General features: G+C 44.2%; 2 protein-coding genes across 6 annotated transcripts in view; one reads left to right on the top strand and one right to left on the bottom strand.

Annotated features, from left to right (window-relative positions):
* FAM83H (family with sequence similarity 83 member H) overlaps window positions 1-6,972 on the top strand; it is a 55,748-nt gene extending 48,776 nt beyond the window's left edge. The window contains exon 5 of the mRNA XM_038391166.2: window positions 82-6,972. Within this exon, the coding sequence (XP_038247094.1) occupies window positions 82-2,728 (2,647 nt within the window). The 3' untranslated portion in view covers window positions 2,729-6,972. The remainder of the gene's footprint in view (window positions 1-81) is intronic.
* A 12,181-nt stretch (window positions 6,973-19,153) lies between these two features.
* Window positions 19,154-20,366, bottom strand: part of LOC119851400 (mitogen-activated protein kinase 15-like) — a 74,102-nt gene continuing 72,889 nt past the window's right edge. For all 5 annotated transcript variants that reach the window (XM_038391171.2, XM_038391170.2, XM_043507159.1 and 2 more), the window contains exon 14: window positions 19,154-20,068. In XM_038391171.2, coding sequence (XP_038247099.1) covers window positions 19,844-20,068 — 225 coding nt within the window. In that variant the 3' untranslated portion in view covers window positions 19,154-19,843. The remainder of the gene's footprint in view (window positions 20,069-20,366) is intronic.

Here is a 20,366-nt window from a genome sequence, read left to right as displayed (position 1 = left end):
GCATGGTGGATGTGAAGTGGTGCCACTGGTTTGACACATCAGATGCTAACCACATCTCATCTTTTCTGTATCTTGGTACAGTTTTATGTGGTCCTTTGAGAAGATTCATCGAAGCATCGCTCACATCTTCCAAGGGGAGCTGGTGTCTAGTTTTGATGAAGAATTCCGAATTCTCTTTGCTCAGTCAGACCCTCTCATTCCTCCAGCCAATGTCTTGGTGAAGGCAGAGAACCCATTTACCATGGCCTCCTTTGGCAACAATATGCCCTTCTTTCCAAAGAAACCACACCTGCTGTTCCAGAGGGATGACAATGTCTTTCCGCCCTTCATGGACAGAGTCGATCCAGATAGATGCTTCTTGTCAGCCTTTAGACGGGATGAACTGATGCGCCATACTATGGAGGGGTCAGCAATGCGCATGTATTCTAAGAAGGCAGAAATGGAGAATTCTCAGATTGATCCTGTCAGAGGTTTATTTCGCTCCAGGCAGTTAGAGCTGGATTCCTTTAAGAGGCACAGCTTTGCTGAAGGAACCTTTGAAAACTTTTCTTCTTCAAAGCAGTGTTCTAGGCAGATGTTCATGAACAATCTGGATGACTTTAAAACGCAGTCCAGTCACTTTCAAAAGGACCAGTTCTACCAGTATCAATTTGAACATCCCTATGGTTCCAGCAGGCCTCAGGGGTTCTTTGAGCGAATCCGAGGGGGTAGGCCGGGATTCAATGAAATGGAGGACTATGCACAGGACCCCAGATACCCTGAACTTGAATCCCACTTCCCACAAGAGGGTTTCCCCTTAAGGCTAGATTATGAGCATTCAAATTCTTCCAGGGAAGTGAGGCATGGTTCTGACCAGGTAAACCCTGCAGGGAATGGCCCATTAGGGCTGATGTCACTAAGGAGGCAAAACATAGGACAGAAATTCATGTGCCAGACATCCCCCACACAGAAGCAGAGCCTGGAACAACGACTGTTTTTACAAAACCAGGACCCAGATCAGGACAAGAAGACCCAGGAAAATAGAACAGGTTTGCGTAACTGGAGGATTTCTTCATACCTGAGTGCATATCAGTCAGAACCAGGAGACGAAGGCATCCCAATGCCCATGGAATCAGAGTCATATAATGATGTTTCGAGCCTTGGAGAGCCCCTCACAAAGTACCCCAGTGACCTGATCCCATCTTTCAAGTCTCCTATGTCATTTAATAATAAATCATTGGGAATTGAAAGCGCCAAAGAGTCGGCAGGTACTGAGAGAGCAGGCGAGGAGACCTCCCTTGTGAAACAGGATTCCTTTAGATCCAGGATAAATCCTTTGATCCAGAGGAGCTCAAGGCTCAGATCTTCTTTGATTTTTAATGCTGCCAATTTAGATCAGCAGAATATGACAATGGAGAAGGTTCAGATGATGCAAAAGGAGCAAATGTCCAGTGAGATTATAAAAGACAATGAAACTATAAAGGCAGCCACCTCTTCTAAAGTGGCAGAGCTTTTAGAGAAGTATAAAACTGTGGGCAAAGACATAGAGAGTGCTACAGTTAGTCACACCAAAGCTGTTTCCAGTTTTCTACAGGAAGAATCTCAGAAAAAATGTACCAAAGCTGTTCAATATAAGATCCTGGAGAGTAGGGTGCTAGACTCAAAAGAATCCTTCAGTAGTTACAAGATGCACATTGAGTCTGAGAAACAGCTTGGTATGTCTCCCTCAGCCACCCAGCTCCTTGACACACTAAGTAAAGATCCTGTAACAAATATTAGCAGCAAAATGGAAAAATTATCTTCTCGGTTCTATCCTATAGACAGCAAACCTGCTCTTCCAACAAAGGAGAACCTGATGTTTGTAGAAGACACTCAGAAGCTTGCTCTGCCAGAGAAGAGGGAGAAACTGACATTCAGAAGAGACACACAAGAACTAGCTGACACAGAATTCAAGAAACCACAGGCTAGGATAAGCACCACATCAATTCCTGAAAGTTTATCCAAGAATCAAGGGTCTGACAGCTCTCTCGATAAATCCGAGGAAGAGGGTGCCAAACAGGAACAGAGTCCATTGGAATTTTTTAGGAAAGGGTCGCTAAGGTTGAAACAGTTGCTGAACCCAAAAGCTGAAAAGAAATCAGAGGAAGAAACCATTCTTGAGAGTGGAAAGTTTGACAAGCAGACCATGAGCCTTAAACGATCTTCAAAGGGGGAATTTCAGGAAGTGAGGGAGGAAGAGAAATCCCAAAGGATCACAACAGCACCTGCTCTCAAAAGCAACCAGCCGTCTCAGACCAGGTTTGCTTCTTCCACGGCAAACATTCTATACAGCAGCAACCTCCGTGATGACACAAAGGTGATTCTGGAGCAAATTTCTGCCAACAGTCAGAAGAACAGAGCTGAGTTGGCCAAGCAACTACCTTCCACAAGTAATCCTGATCTTACCAAGTCTACCAGCAGCTTGGAATATAAAGGCGAGAAGGAGAAAAGCTGCAACATTAGCAGGTCAGAAAGTTTTGGGAGCCATAAGAGGAATCTTCAGAAGCAACCATCAGAGGACAGAGATACCCTTCTGAAAAAGATGGAGAATATGCGAAAGGAGAAACGGGTCTATAGTAGGTTTGAGGTCTTCTGCAAGAAGGATGAACAACCAATTCAGAGTGATGGGGAATATGACACAGATGCCAAAGACAAGAAAATGGGAAAATTCATGCCCAAACTCCTGGGGACCTTCAAAACCAAAAAGTGACCTTAGAAATGCTGCCTAAATCCCAACTCCAGGGGCTGTAATTACTGTCTGTCAATGGAGAAAGGGGAGGTTATGCTTCAGTGATGGACACTAGTAACATACTGAATACTCCTTCATGTTGTTGAGTGCGCAGTTGTGCAACACTGGCCTCCTACAGCATGATTTCCTCATACAGTTACATGGTGAAAGGCAATTTTACTGCAATAGGATCCAAATTATAAAAAAATTAAATCAACAGATTGTTTAAAACAAAAATAAAGTGGAGTCTATTTATCATCTGCAGAGGGAAGCTCCTCAGCAGACAGAACAAGCTTGCTATTATTTGGGGAGGGGTGAAACTATAATGCAAAGCTCTGCCCTGAGTCAGGGAAGTCCATACTTCTCATTTACAAGAACAATACTGATTTTTGGATATTTCTCAGGTTGTGGTCCATTTTTTCCACATATGTGGTACCAGGAGGATCTTTGACAATTTCCAGGAGCAAGATCTTGCAGTAAATTCTTTGCCCTTACCTGTAGTTATGACCCTGTCCATCGGCACATGTCCAGCTTTTATACGTAGCATTGTATAACCTTATGGGTGTTTTTAAATATAGTTGAAAATATTATTGCTTTAGAGGGGGAGGCATTAGCAGGCAGCTGGAAGGCAGCAGCAGAGGGAATTTACATGCCATGCTGGGATAAAGAGGTGTCTCTAGTTTAAATTAGCCAAGCTAGTAGGGCACTGAATCAAGCCTGTACAATGCAGCCTTCGTCAAGCAGAATCTTCCTTGAGGGTGTACCACCAAGAAGAGGTGTTTTCTCTCAGGGAGGGATTTGTAGCAGAGGATAAGCCATTTCAAGTGTTAGCAGGTTCCCCCATTGTGATGACAGGAGAGGGAGGAGGGGTTCAGACAAAAGGAAGAAATAACTGAGCTTTACTGTAACTTATCTTTTCTTAATGCTCAGCAATGTTTTTTTCTTACATAGATTTCTTTCAGGTGTTTGGTACCAGGCCTGGCCCAGACCAGCCTGTTTGGTTCATACTGTGGTATTGGATTGTCTGGCAGGACAGTGGGCGGAGGGTGGGTGTCAAAAAAAAAGAAGAACATTGTACATAAGGTTTTTTGCCTTGTATCTGTTGTTCTTCAGCCTGGGACTCTCTCTTTTAGGCAACACAGCAGCAGTGGCAATGGGTCTCAGTGCTGGAAATTAAATCTGACTTTATATTTTTATCTGTGTGCCTACAGGTACAAATAAACACATTTGGTAAATTAAAAAATAAATGCATAAAAAGTCACAGCAAGCTCAAGTCCTCTGCTGGCAAGGCAGCCGAGAAGAACATCTTATGGTACCTGGGCTGTGGGAAGGGAGAAATAATTCCTTTGAAAATAGGCAACAAGACTTCTGAGAATCAGTTCTGGCCACCTTCCTTTACTCCATATGACTGCCAGAAGCTCAGTTCCCCATTACAATTGTGGTTCCCTCCTAGCCTCAGAGATTGGGAGTTTACCTGCAGTCTAGGCCATTATGTGACAACTGTACCTGTGGAAAGAGGCCCATACCTCTTATTGGAAGTGGCTGCCTTATTCCTTTGGACTGTGTTTCTCACAAGGGGAGGCCAATTATATAAGGGCTGAGGCCTAACTCATGCATATCAGGTGCTCCTTAGTTCCCGCAACAACAAGCAAGGTGGAAAGTCAAGCAAAAACAAAAGAGGAATGTAGCAGAGAACTGTGTTTTAGAACTCTATTAGAGCCACATCTACAAGACAGGTTTCAGAGTAGCAGCCGTGTTAGTCTGTATCCGCAAAAAGAAAAGGAGTACTTGTGGTACCTTAGAGACTAACACATTTATTTGAGCATAAGCTTTCGTGAGCTACAGCTCACTTCATCGGATGCATGCAGTGGAAAATACAGTGGGGAGATTTTTTATACACAGAGAACATGAAACACTGGGTGTTACCATACACACTGTAACGAGAGTGATCAGGTAAGGTGAGCTATTACCAGCAGGAGAGAAAAAAAACCTTTTGTAGTGATATTCAAGGTGGGCCATTTCCATTTTCTCTCCTGCTGGTAATAGCTCACCTTACCTGATCACTCTCATTACAGTGTGTATGGTAACACCCATTGTTTCATGTTCTCTGTGTATAAAAAATCTCCCCACTGTATTTTCCACTGCATGCATCCGATGAAGTGAGCTGTAACTCACGAAAGCTTATGCTCAAATAAATGTGTTAGTCTCTAAGGTGCCACAAGTACTCCTTTTCTATCTACAAGACAGTGATCAAATGATCCTAAAGGACTGGGCAGACTATCTCTTCCTCTCCTGTGTCCTACACTGAAGAATATTTTCCATCCCTATCTGAAGAATCTCTCCAACTTCACAGCCCCGCTCATGTTTCACCTGGTGCATATGTTGTGGGTAGGAAGTAAGTGCCCTTACTTTGAACTATCCTTCTGAGTTTTCCTGCCAACTCCAGTGAGATTGAGAAACAACTGATGCCCCTTCCATGATTACTAAGATTGCAGGTTTGTCATAGCAGGAAAAAAAAGTCACGTATTGTGGTTTTCCCATTTGGCCATGACTTTTTTTTTGTGTCCACAACTCATCCTGAAGTGGCAGCTCATACAATTCTTGTCCCATGGTTTGAGCTTGGCTCCCTGTTCTGCATGCCCTGGGTTGCAAACCTGCTCAAGTTTGACCTGCCAGACCCTCCATCATGACTGGGTGGGAGAAGGGCAAGGGAGAAAACTTCAATGAATGGCATTGTGCCCGGGTGAACTGGGCCACAGAACCGCTCAGGTTTGGCCTGCCTGACATTCTATCATGACGGAGCAGTCAGGCAAACCTAAGCAGTGCTGTGAACCAGTGTGCCCAGTTGCAATGCCAGGAGCAAGGTGCTGGGCCCAGCATCATGGGACACAGGAGCCACAGGAACTGCCACTTTGGGATGAGTGCAGGGCACTGGGCCCAGAACCGTGGGCCACAGGAGCTGTCACTAGGGTGAGTGCAGAGTGCCATGGCCAGTCCTATGGGACAAAGAAGCCAGTTGTGGGGTGATTGTGGGGTGGGTTCTCTCCGCAGCAGCTCCCACCAGCTTCCCCTCTGCACTCAGCCAGGATTAGGGTTGCAGTGCTGGAATGGAGGGTCCTGCTGCAGGTGGTTGGTGCCTTTTTATTTTTTTTAAATAAAAAAACCCCATTTTTAAAATTTTTGATTAAAAAAATGCTGAAATAAAGCTGCAGCCCTAATGAACAAGTACCAGAGCTGGAGCTACAAGCTCAGCAACCCTGCTACAGGTATGTGGATGACAGGTGGGGGAAGGGCCGATTGAGTGCCGACAGTCGACAGTAGCTTTATTTATGTCTTAAAGAATTAAAGGTTTCAAGATGCCTAGCTGTCATGCTAACAGCACTACATAAATTAATTAAATTTTCAGTGAAAAATGGTGGTTACTTTATTGGTTGCTGGAAGCAGTGTCAAATGAAGCCCTGTGTGGCTGGATTTCCCAATTTGAAGAATGGGCTATTCAGGAAGCCTCACTAGTGATGACTGAAATCTCTAGTGATCAAGATTATATCGCCTTTCTAACATGAACAGTTCAATTAGACGTAAATATATTAGCACAAAGAAATGACCAGAGAAGTACGGAGGAGCTGGCCAAAAACACAATAAGGAGCCTAAAGGGCATTTTAAATTTACTCCATGTTGCAAATAATACTAGGAGGAAGATGGCACAAGAGTTCATACAGTAGAACAGAACAGTCTTGTTCCTGTACGGAGCTTCATCTCTTTTCTTATTCAGTTTCTTGCTACTGTTATATATTAAGAGGATGCTATCTAAGCCGTTCTGTATATTGTGGTGCATAAAATAAACAAATTAATTTTTACTAAAACACTGTGTTGGAGTCAGATTTCACACACACAATTGTTTAGTGAAGCAATATGATGGTGAGCTGAATGCTGTAGGTGAGATGAGGGAGGGAAGAATGTCAAAGCCAGGCGAGCAGTGAGCTGGAGGGTCACAGATTACCTGACCTGTAAATATTTTCCAGCTGCACTTTCTTTCCCCAAATAAAAAGAGATTGTTAAAAAGAAAAGAGCCTCAGTGAAGTGTGGCTAATATCAAGAGAAAAAAATAAAAACAGCATGACACATTCTACACCAAGTTCTACACCTCTAATAACTTTATATATGAAATCAGTAACACCCAGAAGCCCTAGTCAAGTCATGGCCATATTGTTCAAGGTGCTGTACAAAACACAGTCAGCTGCACTATGAAGGTGAGGGAATAGAGATCCACTCAAATATATGCAGGGCCAGAGCCTCGGGTGGTTTAAAATCTGTGTCCTTCCATTGACTTCAACAATACCACACTGACTTGCACCATCTAAGGATCTAACCCAGAATTTTTATCTACACAGAAAAGCATTTGGATAATTCATTTGTTATTACAAACAGCAGTACAGTATTAATTAAACCAAATTATTTGAAAGTCTAAAAATGAATAGTAAAGTGACCCAGCCACTTCTCCACTGCCATGTTCATACTACTCTTCATCACTCCATCAACTACCAACCATAACTGTACCATCCTTGCTCTGCAACTGAAATGTATTTTTGGAGGTATACTACTGATTTTATATATTATTTCTGGGGGCTTGTCTAGATCAATGGTTCTTAACCTGGGGGTGCACGAACTCCCTGGGGCTGCGAGATGCCCTTTCTGGGGGTGCGAGACATGCCAGATTTTTTTAGAAGGTAAATCATCGAAAACACAATTAAGCACAGGCACGTAAGTACAACTACTTTGTTTCATCAAACCTATGTATTTATTAACATTATACATTTAACAATTACTGTAATATACAAACAAAAATATATCTAGGTTTAAAAAACTGACCTACTTCAACAATTTTTGATAAGGGGTGCAAGAATGTATTTTGATTTTTGATAAGGGGTGTGAGAACATATTTTGAGAACCAAAGGGGTGCAGGCTGCAGTAAAGGTTAAGAACCACTGGTCTGGATGAACAGTTAGTGTGCAGCAACCTGAGGTATAAATTTGGAGAGGACTTGCAAACCGCACACAATCTGTGTGGACCCTGCTGCCATGCATCAAAAATTCCCTAGAGGACTTTGAGTTACTCCCATTTCAAAGTTGAGAAGATCCAAAGTGTACCAGGGAACTTTTAGGGTGTGGCAACAGGGTCCACATGGATAGTTGGTGTGCCGTATGCTAATGTGCTACTATGCTCTCAAACGATAAAAGACAAAAACACCATATCACCCTGGAAAGAAGACGTCACAAAATGATCCCTCTATATCTGACCTCTCAGTCTGCGTCCTCAAAGGAAACCTGCGCAACAACTTAAAAAGACAAACCTGGGAGCTTAAATTCATAACTTTGTTAGACACTAAAAATCATGGACTCAATAAAGACACTGAATTTATAGTTCATTACAACAATCTATAACCTACTAACCCTCCATTGTCCTATGCCTGCAGAGGTGTTAACTGTCCACTTCACCTTGAATGGTCTCTTACATGGTAATTCCTTATGCTAAACAATCCACTCCACTTTGTATTTAGCTGTGACACTCTAAGGCCTTGTCTACACTACAGAGTTTTGTTGATGCAAGTTACACCGATGATCAAAAACTGGTATAATTATGTCACGTGTGCATGTTCACACAAGGCTCCTTCTGTCGCAGAGCACATCCACAGTTGGTGTTCTAGCATTGACAGAAAGAGCAGTTCACTGTGGGTCGCTATCCTACTGTGCTACTTGCCACCTTCTGCAGCTAGAAGTTGTGGGAAGGTGGAATGGATCACAGTGCATCATGGGTGTGGGCTCAATGTCCCATGATGCATTTTTCCTGTCCCATCATTCCACAGGCTTCGAATTGCATTTTGCGGCATTTTTCAGCTACTCTTGTTTATGTGTGCTCACCATCGCTGTCTGAAAGGATGGATCCTGCACTGCTTTCTACGGTTGTGGTCACTGTTATGAACACATTACGACTGGTCGTGCAGTATTTGAGCATCCAATCTGAAAAGGAATCAGAGGTGCCTGCCCTGCTGTGTGCCATGGAAAGAAACACCACCAGATTACTTTTGGCATTAACAGAGCAGTTGCACATGGTATACCATTGCTTTTGGACTTGGGAAACAAGCACTGAGTGCTGGGATTGCATCGTTATGTAGGTCTGGGATAACGAGCGGTGACTGCAGAACTTTTGGATGCGGAAAGCCACCTTCCTGGAACTGTATGTGGCACTCATCCTAGCACTGCACAAAAGGACACCAAAATGAGTTGCCCTCTCGGTGGAGAAGTGTGTGGCGATCACTGTGTAGAAGCTAGCAACTCCAAACTGCTACCGGTCAGTTGTGAATCAGTTTGGGGCTGGGAAGTCCACTGCTGAGTCTGTGTTAACGCAACTGTGCAGAGCCATTAATCATATCCTGCTATGAAGGACTGTGACTTTTAGAAATGTGCGTGAAATAATGGATGGCTTTGTGACAATCGGATTCCCTAACTGAGGCAGGGCGATAGATGGCACACATATCCCAATTTTGGCCCTGGACCATCTTAGAATCATAGAATCATAGAATATCAGGGTTGGAAGGGACCCCAGAAGGTCATCTAGTCCAACCCCCTGCTCAAAGCAGGACCAAGTCCCAGTTAAATCATCCTAGCCAGGGCTTTGTCAAGCCTGACCTTAAAAACCTCTAAGGAAGGAGATTCTACCACCTCCCTAGGTAACGCATTCCAGTGTTTCACCACCCTCTTAGTGAAAAAGTTTTTCCTAATATCCAATCTAAACCTCCCCCATTGCAACTTGAGACCATTACTCCTCGTTCTGTCATCTGCTACCATTGAGAACAGTCTAGAGCCATCCTCTTTGAAACCCCCTTTCAGGTAGTTGAAAGCAGCTATCAAATCCCCCCTCATTCTTCTCTTCTGCAGACTAAACAATCCCAGCTCCCTCAGCCTCTCCTCATAAGTCATGTGCTCTAGACCCCTAATCATTTTTGTTGCCCTTCGCTGTACTCTTTCCAATTTATCCACATCCTTCTTGTAGTGTGGGGCCCAAAACTGGACACAGTACTCCAGATGAGGCCTCACCAGTGTCGAATAGAGGGGAACGATCACGTCCCTCGATCTGCTCGCTATGCCCCTACTTATACATCCCAAAATGCCATTGGCCTTCTTGGCAACAAGGGCACACTGCTGACTCATATCCAGCTTCTCGTCCACTGTCACCCCTAGGTCCTTTTCCGCAGAACTGCTGCCGAGCCATTCGGTCCCTAGTCTGTAGCGGTGCATTGGATTCTTCCATCCTAAGTGCAGGACCCTGCACTTATCCTTATTGAACCTCATTAGATTTCTTTTGGCCCAATCCTCCAATTTGTCTAGGTCCTTCTGTATCCTATCCCTCCCCTCCAGCGTATCTACCACTCCTCCCAGTTTAGTATCATCCGCAAATTTGCTGAGAGTGCAATCCACACCATCCTCCAGATCATTTATCTTGCGATGGAGTACATCAATAGAAAGGGGTATTTCTTTTGGTATTGCAGGCGCTTGTGGAGCACCATGGCAGTTTCACTGACATCAACACGGGGTGATCCGGGAAGGTGCACAATGCACGCATCTTCATGAACATTAGCCTGTACAGAAAGTTGCAAGCGGGGACTTTCTTTCCAGATCAGAAGATTCCAGTGGGGGATGTTGAAATGCTCAATGATCCTTGGAGACCCAGTGTACATTTCATTCCCATGGCTCATGAAGCCTCACATGACAAACCTGGACAGTAGCAAGAAGCACTTCAACAACAGACTGAGCAGGTGCAGAATCACTGTAGAATGTGCCTTTGGCAGATTAAAAGCACATTGGCACTACCTTTATGGCAAGTTAGACCTAAATGAGGAAAATATTCCCATGGTCATAGCAGCCTGCTCTGCACTCCATAACATTTGCAACACTAAGGGTGAAAATTTTCCCCTGGGGTAGAGCATGGAAGAGGATTGCGGGGCAGCTGATTTTGAGCAGCCAGATACCCAGGCTACTAGAGGGGCACAATGGGGGGCTTTTTGAATCAGGGAGACTTTGAAGCACCATTTTGACAATGAGCTCCAGTAATGTGTCTTTCTATCCAGCAGTCTGCCATGCTTTGTTAACTGGCTGCCTTGCATGAAAATTTTGATGATTACTGACCGTGATTTGTACTCAGCAAATGATCAAATTGCCACTTTGAATTAATTCCAGCAGCAACCAACATGTGTAGGAGACAAATAAAGATTGGTTATCTTTCAAAAAGTATGTTTTTATTAAATACGAATTAACAACACACACAAAAGGTTTGGTGGGAAGGGAGTGAACAGAAGAGGCTAACGGGGAGTTTGGTGAGGGAGTTTACAGGGGGAGTGTGTGTGGGGGGCTACACTTAACATTCCTTAAACTTCTTTAAACTTAAGAAAACCTGATGAAAACAAAACAAAGGTACAAGCTTCAGGGGTAAAAAGATAATGCAAGCAGAAGTCCAGCAACAGAGTAGGGTCTATCCAGCTTATTGCACCCAATGCAGCAAGTCTGACTACCTGCCCTATGGGCAGGGGGCATATGTGTGCATTCAGTGCAAGGAGCTCCTGGCCCTCAACAGACCATGTACGGGCTTTAGAGACCAGAGTGGCTGAACTGGAGGAGCTAAGGAAGGCAGAGAGGTACATAGGAGGGTCCTTTGACAGGGTAACAAGCCTGGTGGATGGGGAGAAATGATCCCATAGTTGGGACCCTCCTTCTAGATGATGTTATGGTATCCTCTCACACTGAGAATACCTCTCCAGTGGAGGGAACTCCAGTTATTAGGAAGAGACAGGTATTAGTAATGGGTGATATGATCATTAGAAACATAGATAGCTGGGTTTGTGATGACTGGGAGAACCGCATGGTAACTTGCTTGCCTGGTGTGAAGGTTGTGGATCTCTCGAGACATCTAGATAGACTTATGTGTAGTGCTGGGGAGGAGCCGGTGGTCGTGGTACATGTAGGTACCAGTGACATAGGAAAGGATTAGGAGAGAGGTCCTGGAGGCCAAATTTAGGCTGCTAGGTAAGAGATTGAAGTCCAGGACCTCCATGGTAGCATTCTCTGAGATGCTTCCAGTTCCACGCGGGGCCAGTTAGGCGGAGCTGCAGGGTCTCAATGCCTGGATAAGATAATGGTGTAGGGAGGGGGGGTTTAGATTTATTAGGATCTGGGGAAACTTTTGGGAAAGGAGGAGCCTATACAGGAAGGATGGGCTCCACCTAAACCAAAATGGAACCAGATTGCTGGCATTTAAAATTAAAAAGGACGTTGAACAGTTTTTAAACTAAGGGCTGGGGGAAAGCTGACAGGTGCAGAGGAGCACGTGGTTTGGACAGAGACATCCCTTAGGGGAGGATCTATTAATGGAGATTCTCTATGTCCTAGTAAGGAGGAGAGGATGGAAGATAAAATACAGGTAGGATCTGATGAAAAACAGTCAAATGAAAAAATGTCCCGTTCAATTATATCATATAATGGCAGACAGCTAAAAAGTGACAAGTTTTTAAAGTGCTTATATGCCAATACTAGAAGTCTAAATAATAAGATGGGTGAACTAGAGTGCCTTGTATTAAATGAGGATATTGATATAATAGGCATCGCAGAAATTTGGTGGAATGAGGATAATAAATGGGAAAGAGTAATACCAGGGTACAAAATGTATCGGAAGGACAGAACAGGTCATGCTCGTGGGGGAGTGACACTATATGTGAAAGAAAGCATAGAATCATAGAGTATCAGGGTTGGAAGGGACCTCAGGAGGTCATCTAGTCCAACCCCCTGCTCAAAGCAGGACCAATCCCCAACTAAATCATCCCAGCCAGGGCTTTGTCAAGCCTGTTCTTAAAAACCTCTAAGGAAGGAGATTTCCTCACCTCCCTAGGTAACCCATTCCAGTGCTTCACCACCCTCTCAGTGAAAAAGTTTTTCCTAATATCCAACCTAAACCTCCCCCACTGCAACTTGAGACCATTACTCCTTGTTCTGTCATCTGGTACCACTGAAAACAGTCTAGATCCATCCTCTTTGGAACCCCCTTTCAGGTAGTTGAAAGCAATTATCAAATCCCCTCTCATTCTTCTCTTCTGCAGACTAAATAATCCCAGTTCCCTCAGCCTCTCCTCACAAGTCATGTGCTCCAGCCCCCTAATCAAATGAAGTAAAAATCTTAAACGAACTAAACTGTACCATAGAATCTCTATGGATGGTAATTCCATGCTCTAATAATAAGAATATAGCAGTAGGGATATATTACCGACCACCTGTGAAATGCTTCGGGAGATTAGAGAGGCTATTAAAATAAAAAACTCAATAATAATGGGGGATTTCAACTATCTCCATATTGACTGGGTACATGTCACCACAGGACGGGATGCAGAGATAAAGTTTCTTGACACCTTAAATGACTGCTTCTTGGAGTAGCTAGCCCTGGAACCCACAAGAGGAGAGGCAATTCTTGATTTAGTCCCAAGTGGAGCACAGGATCTGGTCCAAGAGGTAAATATAAGCTGGACCACTTGGTAATAGTGACCATAATAAAATTAAATTTAACATCCTTGTGGCGGGGGGAAACACCACAGCAGCCCAATACCATAGCATTTAAGTTCAGAAAGGGGAACTACATAAAAACGGAGGAAGTTAGTGAAATAGAAATTAAAAGGTACAGCGCAAAAAGTGAAATCTCTGCAAGCTGCATAGAAAATGTTTAAAGACACCATAATAAAGGCTCAACTTACATATATACCCCAAATTAAAAAACATAGTAAGAGAACCAAAAATGTGCCACCATGGCTCAACAACAAAGTAAAAGAAGCAGTGAGAGGCAAAAAGGCATCCTTTAGAAAGTGGAAGTTAAATTCTAGTGAGGAAAACAGAAAGGAGCCTAAACGCTGGCAAATAAAGTGTAAAAATATAATTAGGAAGGCCAAAAAAGAATTTGAAGAACCATTAGCTAAAGACTCAAAAAGTAATAGCAAAGTTCCTTTTAAGTACATCAGAAGCGAGAAGTCTGCTAACAACCAGTTGGGCCACTGGACGATCGAGATGCTAAAGGAGCACTCAAGGATGATAAGGCCATTGCAGAGAAACTAAATGAATTCTTTGCATCAGTCTTCATGGCTGAGGATATGAGCGAGATTCCCAAAACTGAACCATTCTTTTTAGGTGACAAATCTAAAGAACTGTCCCAGAATGAGGTGTCATTAGAGGAGGTTTTGGAACAAATTGACAAACTAAGCAGTAATAAGTTACCAGGACCAGATGGTATTCACCCAAGAGTTCTGAAGGAACTTAAATGTGAAATTGCAGAACTACTAACTGTAGTCTGTAACCTATCATTTAAATCAGCTTTGGTACCAGATGAGTGGAGAATAGCTAATGTGATGCCAATTTTTATAAAAGGCTCCAGAGGTGATCCCGGCAATTACAGATCAGTAAGCCTGACTTCAGTACCGGGCAAACTGGTTGAAACTATAGTAAAGAACAAAATTGCCAGACATATAGATAAACATAGAATCATAGAATCATAGAATCATAGAATATCAGGGTTGGAAGGGACCCCAGAAGGTCATCTAGTCCAACCCCCTGCTCAAAGCAGGACCAAGTCCCAGTTAAATCATCCTAGCCAGGGCTTTGTCAAGCCTGACCTTAAAACCTCTAAGGAAGGAGATTCTACCACCTCCCTAGGTAACGCATTCCAGTGTTTCACCACCCTCTTAGTGAAAAAGTTTTTCCTAATATCCAATCTAAACCTCCCCCATTGCAACTTGAGACCATTACTCCTCGTTCTGTCATCTGCTACCATTGAGAACAGTCTAGAGCCATCCTCTTTGAAACCCCCTTTCAGGTAGTTGAAAGCAGCTATCAAATCCCCCCTCATTCTTCTCTTCTGCAGACTAAACAATCCCAGCTCCCTCAGCCTCTCCTCATAAGTCATGTGCTCTAGACCCCTAATCATTTTTGTTGCCCTTCGCTGTACTCTTTCCAATTTATCCACATCCTTCTTGTAGTGTGGGGCCCAAAACTGGACACAGTACTCCAGATGAGGCCTCACCAGTGTCGAATAGAGGGGAACGATCACGTCCCTCGATCTGCTCGCTATGCCCCTACTTATACATCCCAAAATGCCATTGGCCTTCTTGGCAACAAGGGCACACTGCTGACTCATATCCAGCTTCTCGTCCACTGTCACCCCTAGGTCCTTTTCCGCAGAACTGCTGCCGAGCCATTCGGTCCCTAGTCTGTAGCGGTGCATTGGATTCTTCCATCCTAAGTGCATAATTTCATCCGATGAAGTGAGCAGCAGCTCACGAAAGCTTATGCTCTAATAAATTTGTTAGTCTCTAAGGTGCCACAAGTACTCTTTTTCTTTTTTAGATTTTCATAAAGCCTTTGACAAGGTCCCTCACCAAAGGCTCTTAAGCAAAGTAAGCTGTCATAAGAGGGAAGGTCCTCTCATGGATTGGTATCTGGTTAAAAGATAGGAAACAAAGGGTAGGAATAAATGGTCAGTTTTCAGAATGGAGAGAGGTAAATAGTGGTGTCCCCCAGAGATCTGTTCTGGGACCAGTCCTATTCAACATATTCATAAATGGTCTTGAAAAGGGGGTAAACAGTGAGGTGGCAACATTTGCAGATGATACAAAACTACTCAAGATAGTTAAGTCCCAGGCAGACTGCAAAGAGCTACAAAAGTATCTCTCAAAACTGGGTATCTGGGCAACAAAATGGCAGATGAAATTCAGTGTTGATAAATGCAAAGTAATGCACATTGGAAAGCATAATCCCAATGTAGCAGGGTGGTTACCCGCTCCTGCCCTGTGGGGCTTAAAAGCCAGTCCTGGGAGAGAGCCAGGGCTGAGGGCAAGAGAAGCTAGGCTGATTGAGGAAATGGCCGCAGCTGGGCCATGTCCCAGTCAGGCCACAGCTGGGCCTATAAAGGGGCTGCTAGGCCGAAGCTTAGCTAGTCTCTCTCTGTGTTCAGAGAGGGAAAGGCCTGGCTGCAGGACCTGAGGGAATACCCAGAGTGGGGCAGGGGGAGGAAAGGAGGGGAAAGGCCTTGGGAGCAGGGGGGCTCTGGCCTAGAACCCCCCAGGCTGCGAGGCCTAGATTAGGACCTATGAGGTACTGAGGTTGCCGGGGGGCAGCCCATGGGTAGACAGAGGCAGCAGGTCCAAACCCCCTCGCCTGTGATGAGTGGCTGATACACTGCAGTCTGCCCCAGGGAGCAGGGCTAAGCGATGACTGGCAGTAGCCAAGACTGAGGGGAGGTGGGGGTTCCCCAGGGAGGGGAGACCCTCAGGGATTGTTGGGGTTTACTTCCAGGGGGCAGCACTCCAGTGGGAGGAGGCACCAGGTTCTGGGAGGGACTGGGGCTGGCGGTAAGGCGGATCACAAGATGGCGCTCCAGAGGCCGATGAGCTAATTCCCAAGGACAACCAGCAGGAGGCGCTGCCGGGTGAGTCCGGCTCTTACACCCATCTATACATATAAAATGATGGGATCTAAATCAGCTGTTTCTACTGAAGAAAGATCTTGGAGTCATTGTGGATAGTTCTCTGAAAACATCCACTCAATGTACAGCGGCAATCAAAAAAGTGAACAGAATGTTGGGAATCATTAAGAAAGGGATAGATAAGACAGAAAATATCATATTGTCTCTATATAAATCTATGGTACACCCACATCTCAAATACTGTGTGCAGATGTGGTTGCCCCATCTCAAATAAGATATATTGGAATTGGAAAAGGTTCAGAAAAGGGCAACAAAAATGATTAGGGGTATGGAATGGTTGCCGTATGGGGAAAGATTAGTAAGACTGAGTCTTTTCAGCTTAGAAAAGAGATGACTAAGGGGGGATATGATAGAGGTCTATTAAAATCATGACTGGTGTGGAAAATGCGAATAAGGAAGTATAATTTACTCCTTCTCATAACACAAGAACTAGGGGTCACCAAATGAAATGAATAGGCAGCAGGTTTAAAACAAACAAAAGGAAGTACTTTTTCACACAACACACAGTCAACCTATGGAACTCTTTGCCAGAGGATGTTGTGAAGGCCAAGACTATAACAGGGTTCAAAAAAGAATAAGTTCATGGATAGGTCCATCGATAGCTATTAGCCAGGATGGACAGGGGGGGTGTCCCTAGCCTCTGTTTGCCAGAAGCTGGGAATGGGTGACACGGGATGGATGACCTGATTACCTGTTCTGTTCATTCCCTCTGGGGCACCTGGCATTGGTCACTGTTGGAAGACAGGATACTGGGATAGATGGACCTTTGGTCTGACCCAGTATAGCCATTCTTATCTTCTCACTAAATATGACTACCTGACCTGTGTCAGAGTATCACCCTTCAATGAAAAGCCACCCCAGGAAATAAGAGTTGACTTAAAATCTGTCATTTCAGAGGAACAATTGGTAGCCAGAACTTTACTCCAACCAATCCATGACTCCTCTGACACAGTAGCCCGTTCCAGGGCCATGGCTCTTACCATATGAAGGGCATCCTGGTTACAGTCCTCAGGGACACCCAAAGAAGTCCAAATGACTATAGAAGCTCTCTTTCTTTCAAAGGGCCTTTGAACTAAACCTATTTTTCTTTTCCACCAAAAAAAGATTTGAACATATTTTAACATTACTGGAAGCACTATCAAAAGCAGGGAATTTATTCCCAGTAAAATATTCCAATATCTAAAGGGAAAGAAAACAGGGCCAGGCTTAGGGGTGGGCAGGCTGGGTGACTTCCCAGGGGTGCTGTTCAAAGGTTGGGGTGCCTCAGAAGCAGGGTATTCCTTCTTTCCCCACTGCTCTGCTCTGCTGCTGTCTGCAGCCATTGCCCTCTGCTTCGGAGCTGCCTCTGGCCAAGCTGGTCCCAAGAACCTCCTGTCTGCTGTGCAGTGCGGGAGAGGAGGGCTGTCAGGGTGTCCCCCTCCCCTCTGCCTATGTACCCAGTTTCTGCTGAACTGGGGTGGGGGAACAGGAGTCTGTTGCTGCTGATTCTAGGTCAGGAGTGGGAGCTGCTAGCAGCTGCTGCTGTCTGAACAAGCCTTCAGACTAGTGAGTGCTGTGCTTAAAGTGACAGCATGCTGTCTCTCACACTCCCCCAATCACGTGTATTAAAATTAAGTAAATGCATTTTTAGTGGAGTGAAAAACAATCGACTAAAATAGAGTAGATAATGGCAGTAACACAAAATGCATCTGTTAGAGAAAGTAAGCCGATTTTATTTATCTTTACTGAAGATAGTGTACAAAGTATCAAACTTGTGTTTCTGATATCTCTGTTAAAGTTTCAGAACTGATACCTCAAGGTTTGGGATTGGGAATATCTTGCTGTATTATCTCCTGATTTTTCTAAATTTACATATAAGTTTAAAATATGGCTTTAATTGTGTGTATTTTTTCTTTCTTTATATAGGAATTGGATACTATGCTCCTGTCAGTTAATTCTCAAGTTACCTGCAAACCCCCCCGCCCCCCCCAAAACAAACAAAAAAACAAAAAAATCCCGTTTTCAGGCACCTAAGTAGTCTCTGGAACATGATTAAAGTTTCCCCCTAGCCCCCAAAATCTGAAATGGCGCCCCTGGTGAGCCAGGCGTGGCTAGAGGGCTGCAGGAGGCCATGGGCTTTGGCAAGATGCAGCCTCCATGTAACAGTGCAAAGCCCGCCTTGAGCTGCAGGCAGAGCATCAGTCAGCATTTCCTTTCTCTCTTGAGGCCCTCCCCAGCCATCCTTTATCTTCTCTTTATAACCCTAACCTAAGTCCTTAGTTAACCCATTCCTTTCCTACCTTAGTGTGGGATATGTACACCCCATCACCAGCTCCTTAAACTATGTATCACTGTAATTTCCCCAGAAACAATAAGTCACTTCTGAGAAAAGCCAGATAAATAAACCATATATTGAATTTATAGACAAAGCTGGAGATATGATGGGCTAACAATAGCTTGGAAAACTTTCAGAGTTGGTGACAGGAATGTATTTAAAACACAATAATTTGAATATTGTTTTTCTAATTGAAAAACACTACCCTGCAATGAGATGTGGTTTGTGAAACTTCAGAGACAGTGGCTTCTTTTAGGGAAAGTTGAGAGGGGAAAGCATTGGAAAGACCGCTGTTAAAAGTGGGAAGCTAGCTTTAGCCTTAACTATGATAGGGCAACTGTTGTTCCATAACAACTTTATGATGACTCAGCAAAGGCATCTCATAGAGTGCTGAATTCTGGGAGAGACAAGTGAATGTATAATCAGTGTCAAGCCATTAGACAAAGAAGCACTTCCCTAGTGATTCTCTCTCATTCACTATCTTACACAGCGGACAACATGCTGTGAAAAGAAGGTACTTCCCTCAGTGAAATATAAGCAGTTTATTATTACAATACATACAAGAGTATATCCACACATGGTAGTTATAGTATTAAATACACTGGAGAAAAATACATAAAAGAAAGGGAACTACTTTATTGGAGTGAGAGAACGTTAATAACTGATTTTGTACCCCAAAAGGATATGGGAACTACTGGGAACATAAAGAGAAGGGAGTTCAAGATATCCATGGTAAATTTAGTCTTCCTGGGCTTCAGAGAATGATCTATTCTTAGTTACCTGCTCCTCTCCAAAGTTTGGATTCAGTGAACACAAACAGATTGAGGCCAATAGAAATGGACAAATCAGCCTGGATATATCTAACAACACAAGCCAGCAGCAGAATAAAGCAGCTTTCTGTAGCTATCAGTGATACTGAATATGAGGAATAGTATGTAAAAAGAAACTGTGCCTACAGCATTGTATGGAAACAAATGGTGCTGCATCCCCTACCTACCTTGTGTCTTTGCACAGGTTTGAGAATTTAAATGGATCAGAATGCCAGACCATTCTTGCTATCTTGCTCAAAGAAAGTGGCACTGTGCCCCATATGGTGAGTGCAGGCAGTACTTCTCTAGCATTTGGGTCCTGCCAAATGCCTGGGAGTGGGGTTGTACCCCAGCTGTTTGTTCCCTACAGGGCCTGTCAATGGGTGGATTGGGCTGTACTTCACTTGGTCAGTGCTGGTGCATATTCAATGCTGGTGCCTGTTGGCAGGAATTTGATATTGGAAGATTCTGGAGTGCAGATTTACAGATGGTCCCATAGGACTGGGAGTAACTGCCCATCGATGCCTTGGGATCTCCAGCAGCACCCATATTTGCTGTGACCTGAAACATCTTTTTACTGGACTTCAGAAGAGGGTGAGCATCCCTGTTGGGAAACTGTGGGTTCCTTGGATTCTGTGTGAGAAAGAAAAGTCAAAACAGCTCAGGCACCCTAAATCTACTCCTCATACAGAAACAAGGGGTGTGAAAATGGAATGGTCTGGAAAGTGGGACAGATCCTGGCTATGCAGAGAAGGAGTAGGGCAAATCCCAGAGTGTGAAGAAGAAGGGGCATAGGGCAGGACTGTCCAGAAGGTGAAGGAGAGAAGGTTGTAAAGGAGATGTGGGCTCAGCCTGCACCCCAAGAGGGAGAAGACAGTGGGGATCAGACAAGATAGGAAGAGACACAGACTATGATCCCACCACAAAAGAG

This window comes from Dermochelys coriacea, chromosome 2, assembly GCF_009764565.3.
Source record: "Dermochelys coriacea isolate rDerCor1 chromosome 2, rDerCor1.pri.v4, whole genome shotgun sequence".
Classification (NCBI taxonomy): Eukaryota; Metazoa; Chordata; order Testudines; family Dermochelyidae; genus Dermochelys; species Dermochelys coriacea.
Note: the sequence above shows the minus strand (reverse complement) of the source record. Positions and strands in the feature narration are given on the sequence as shown.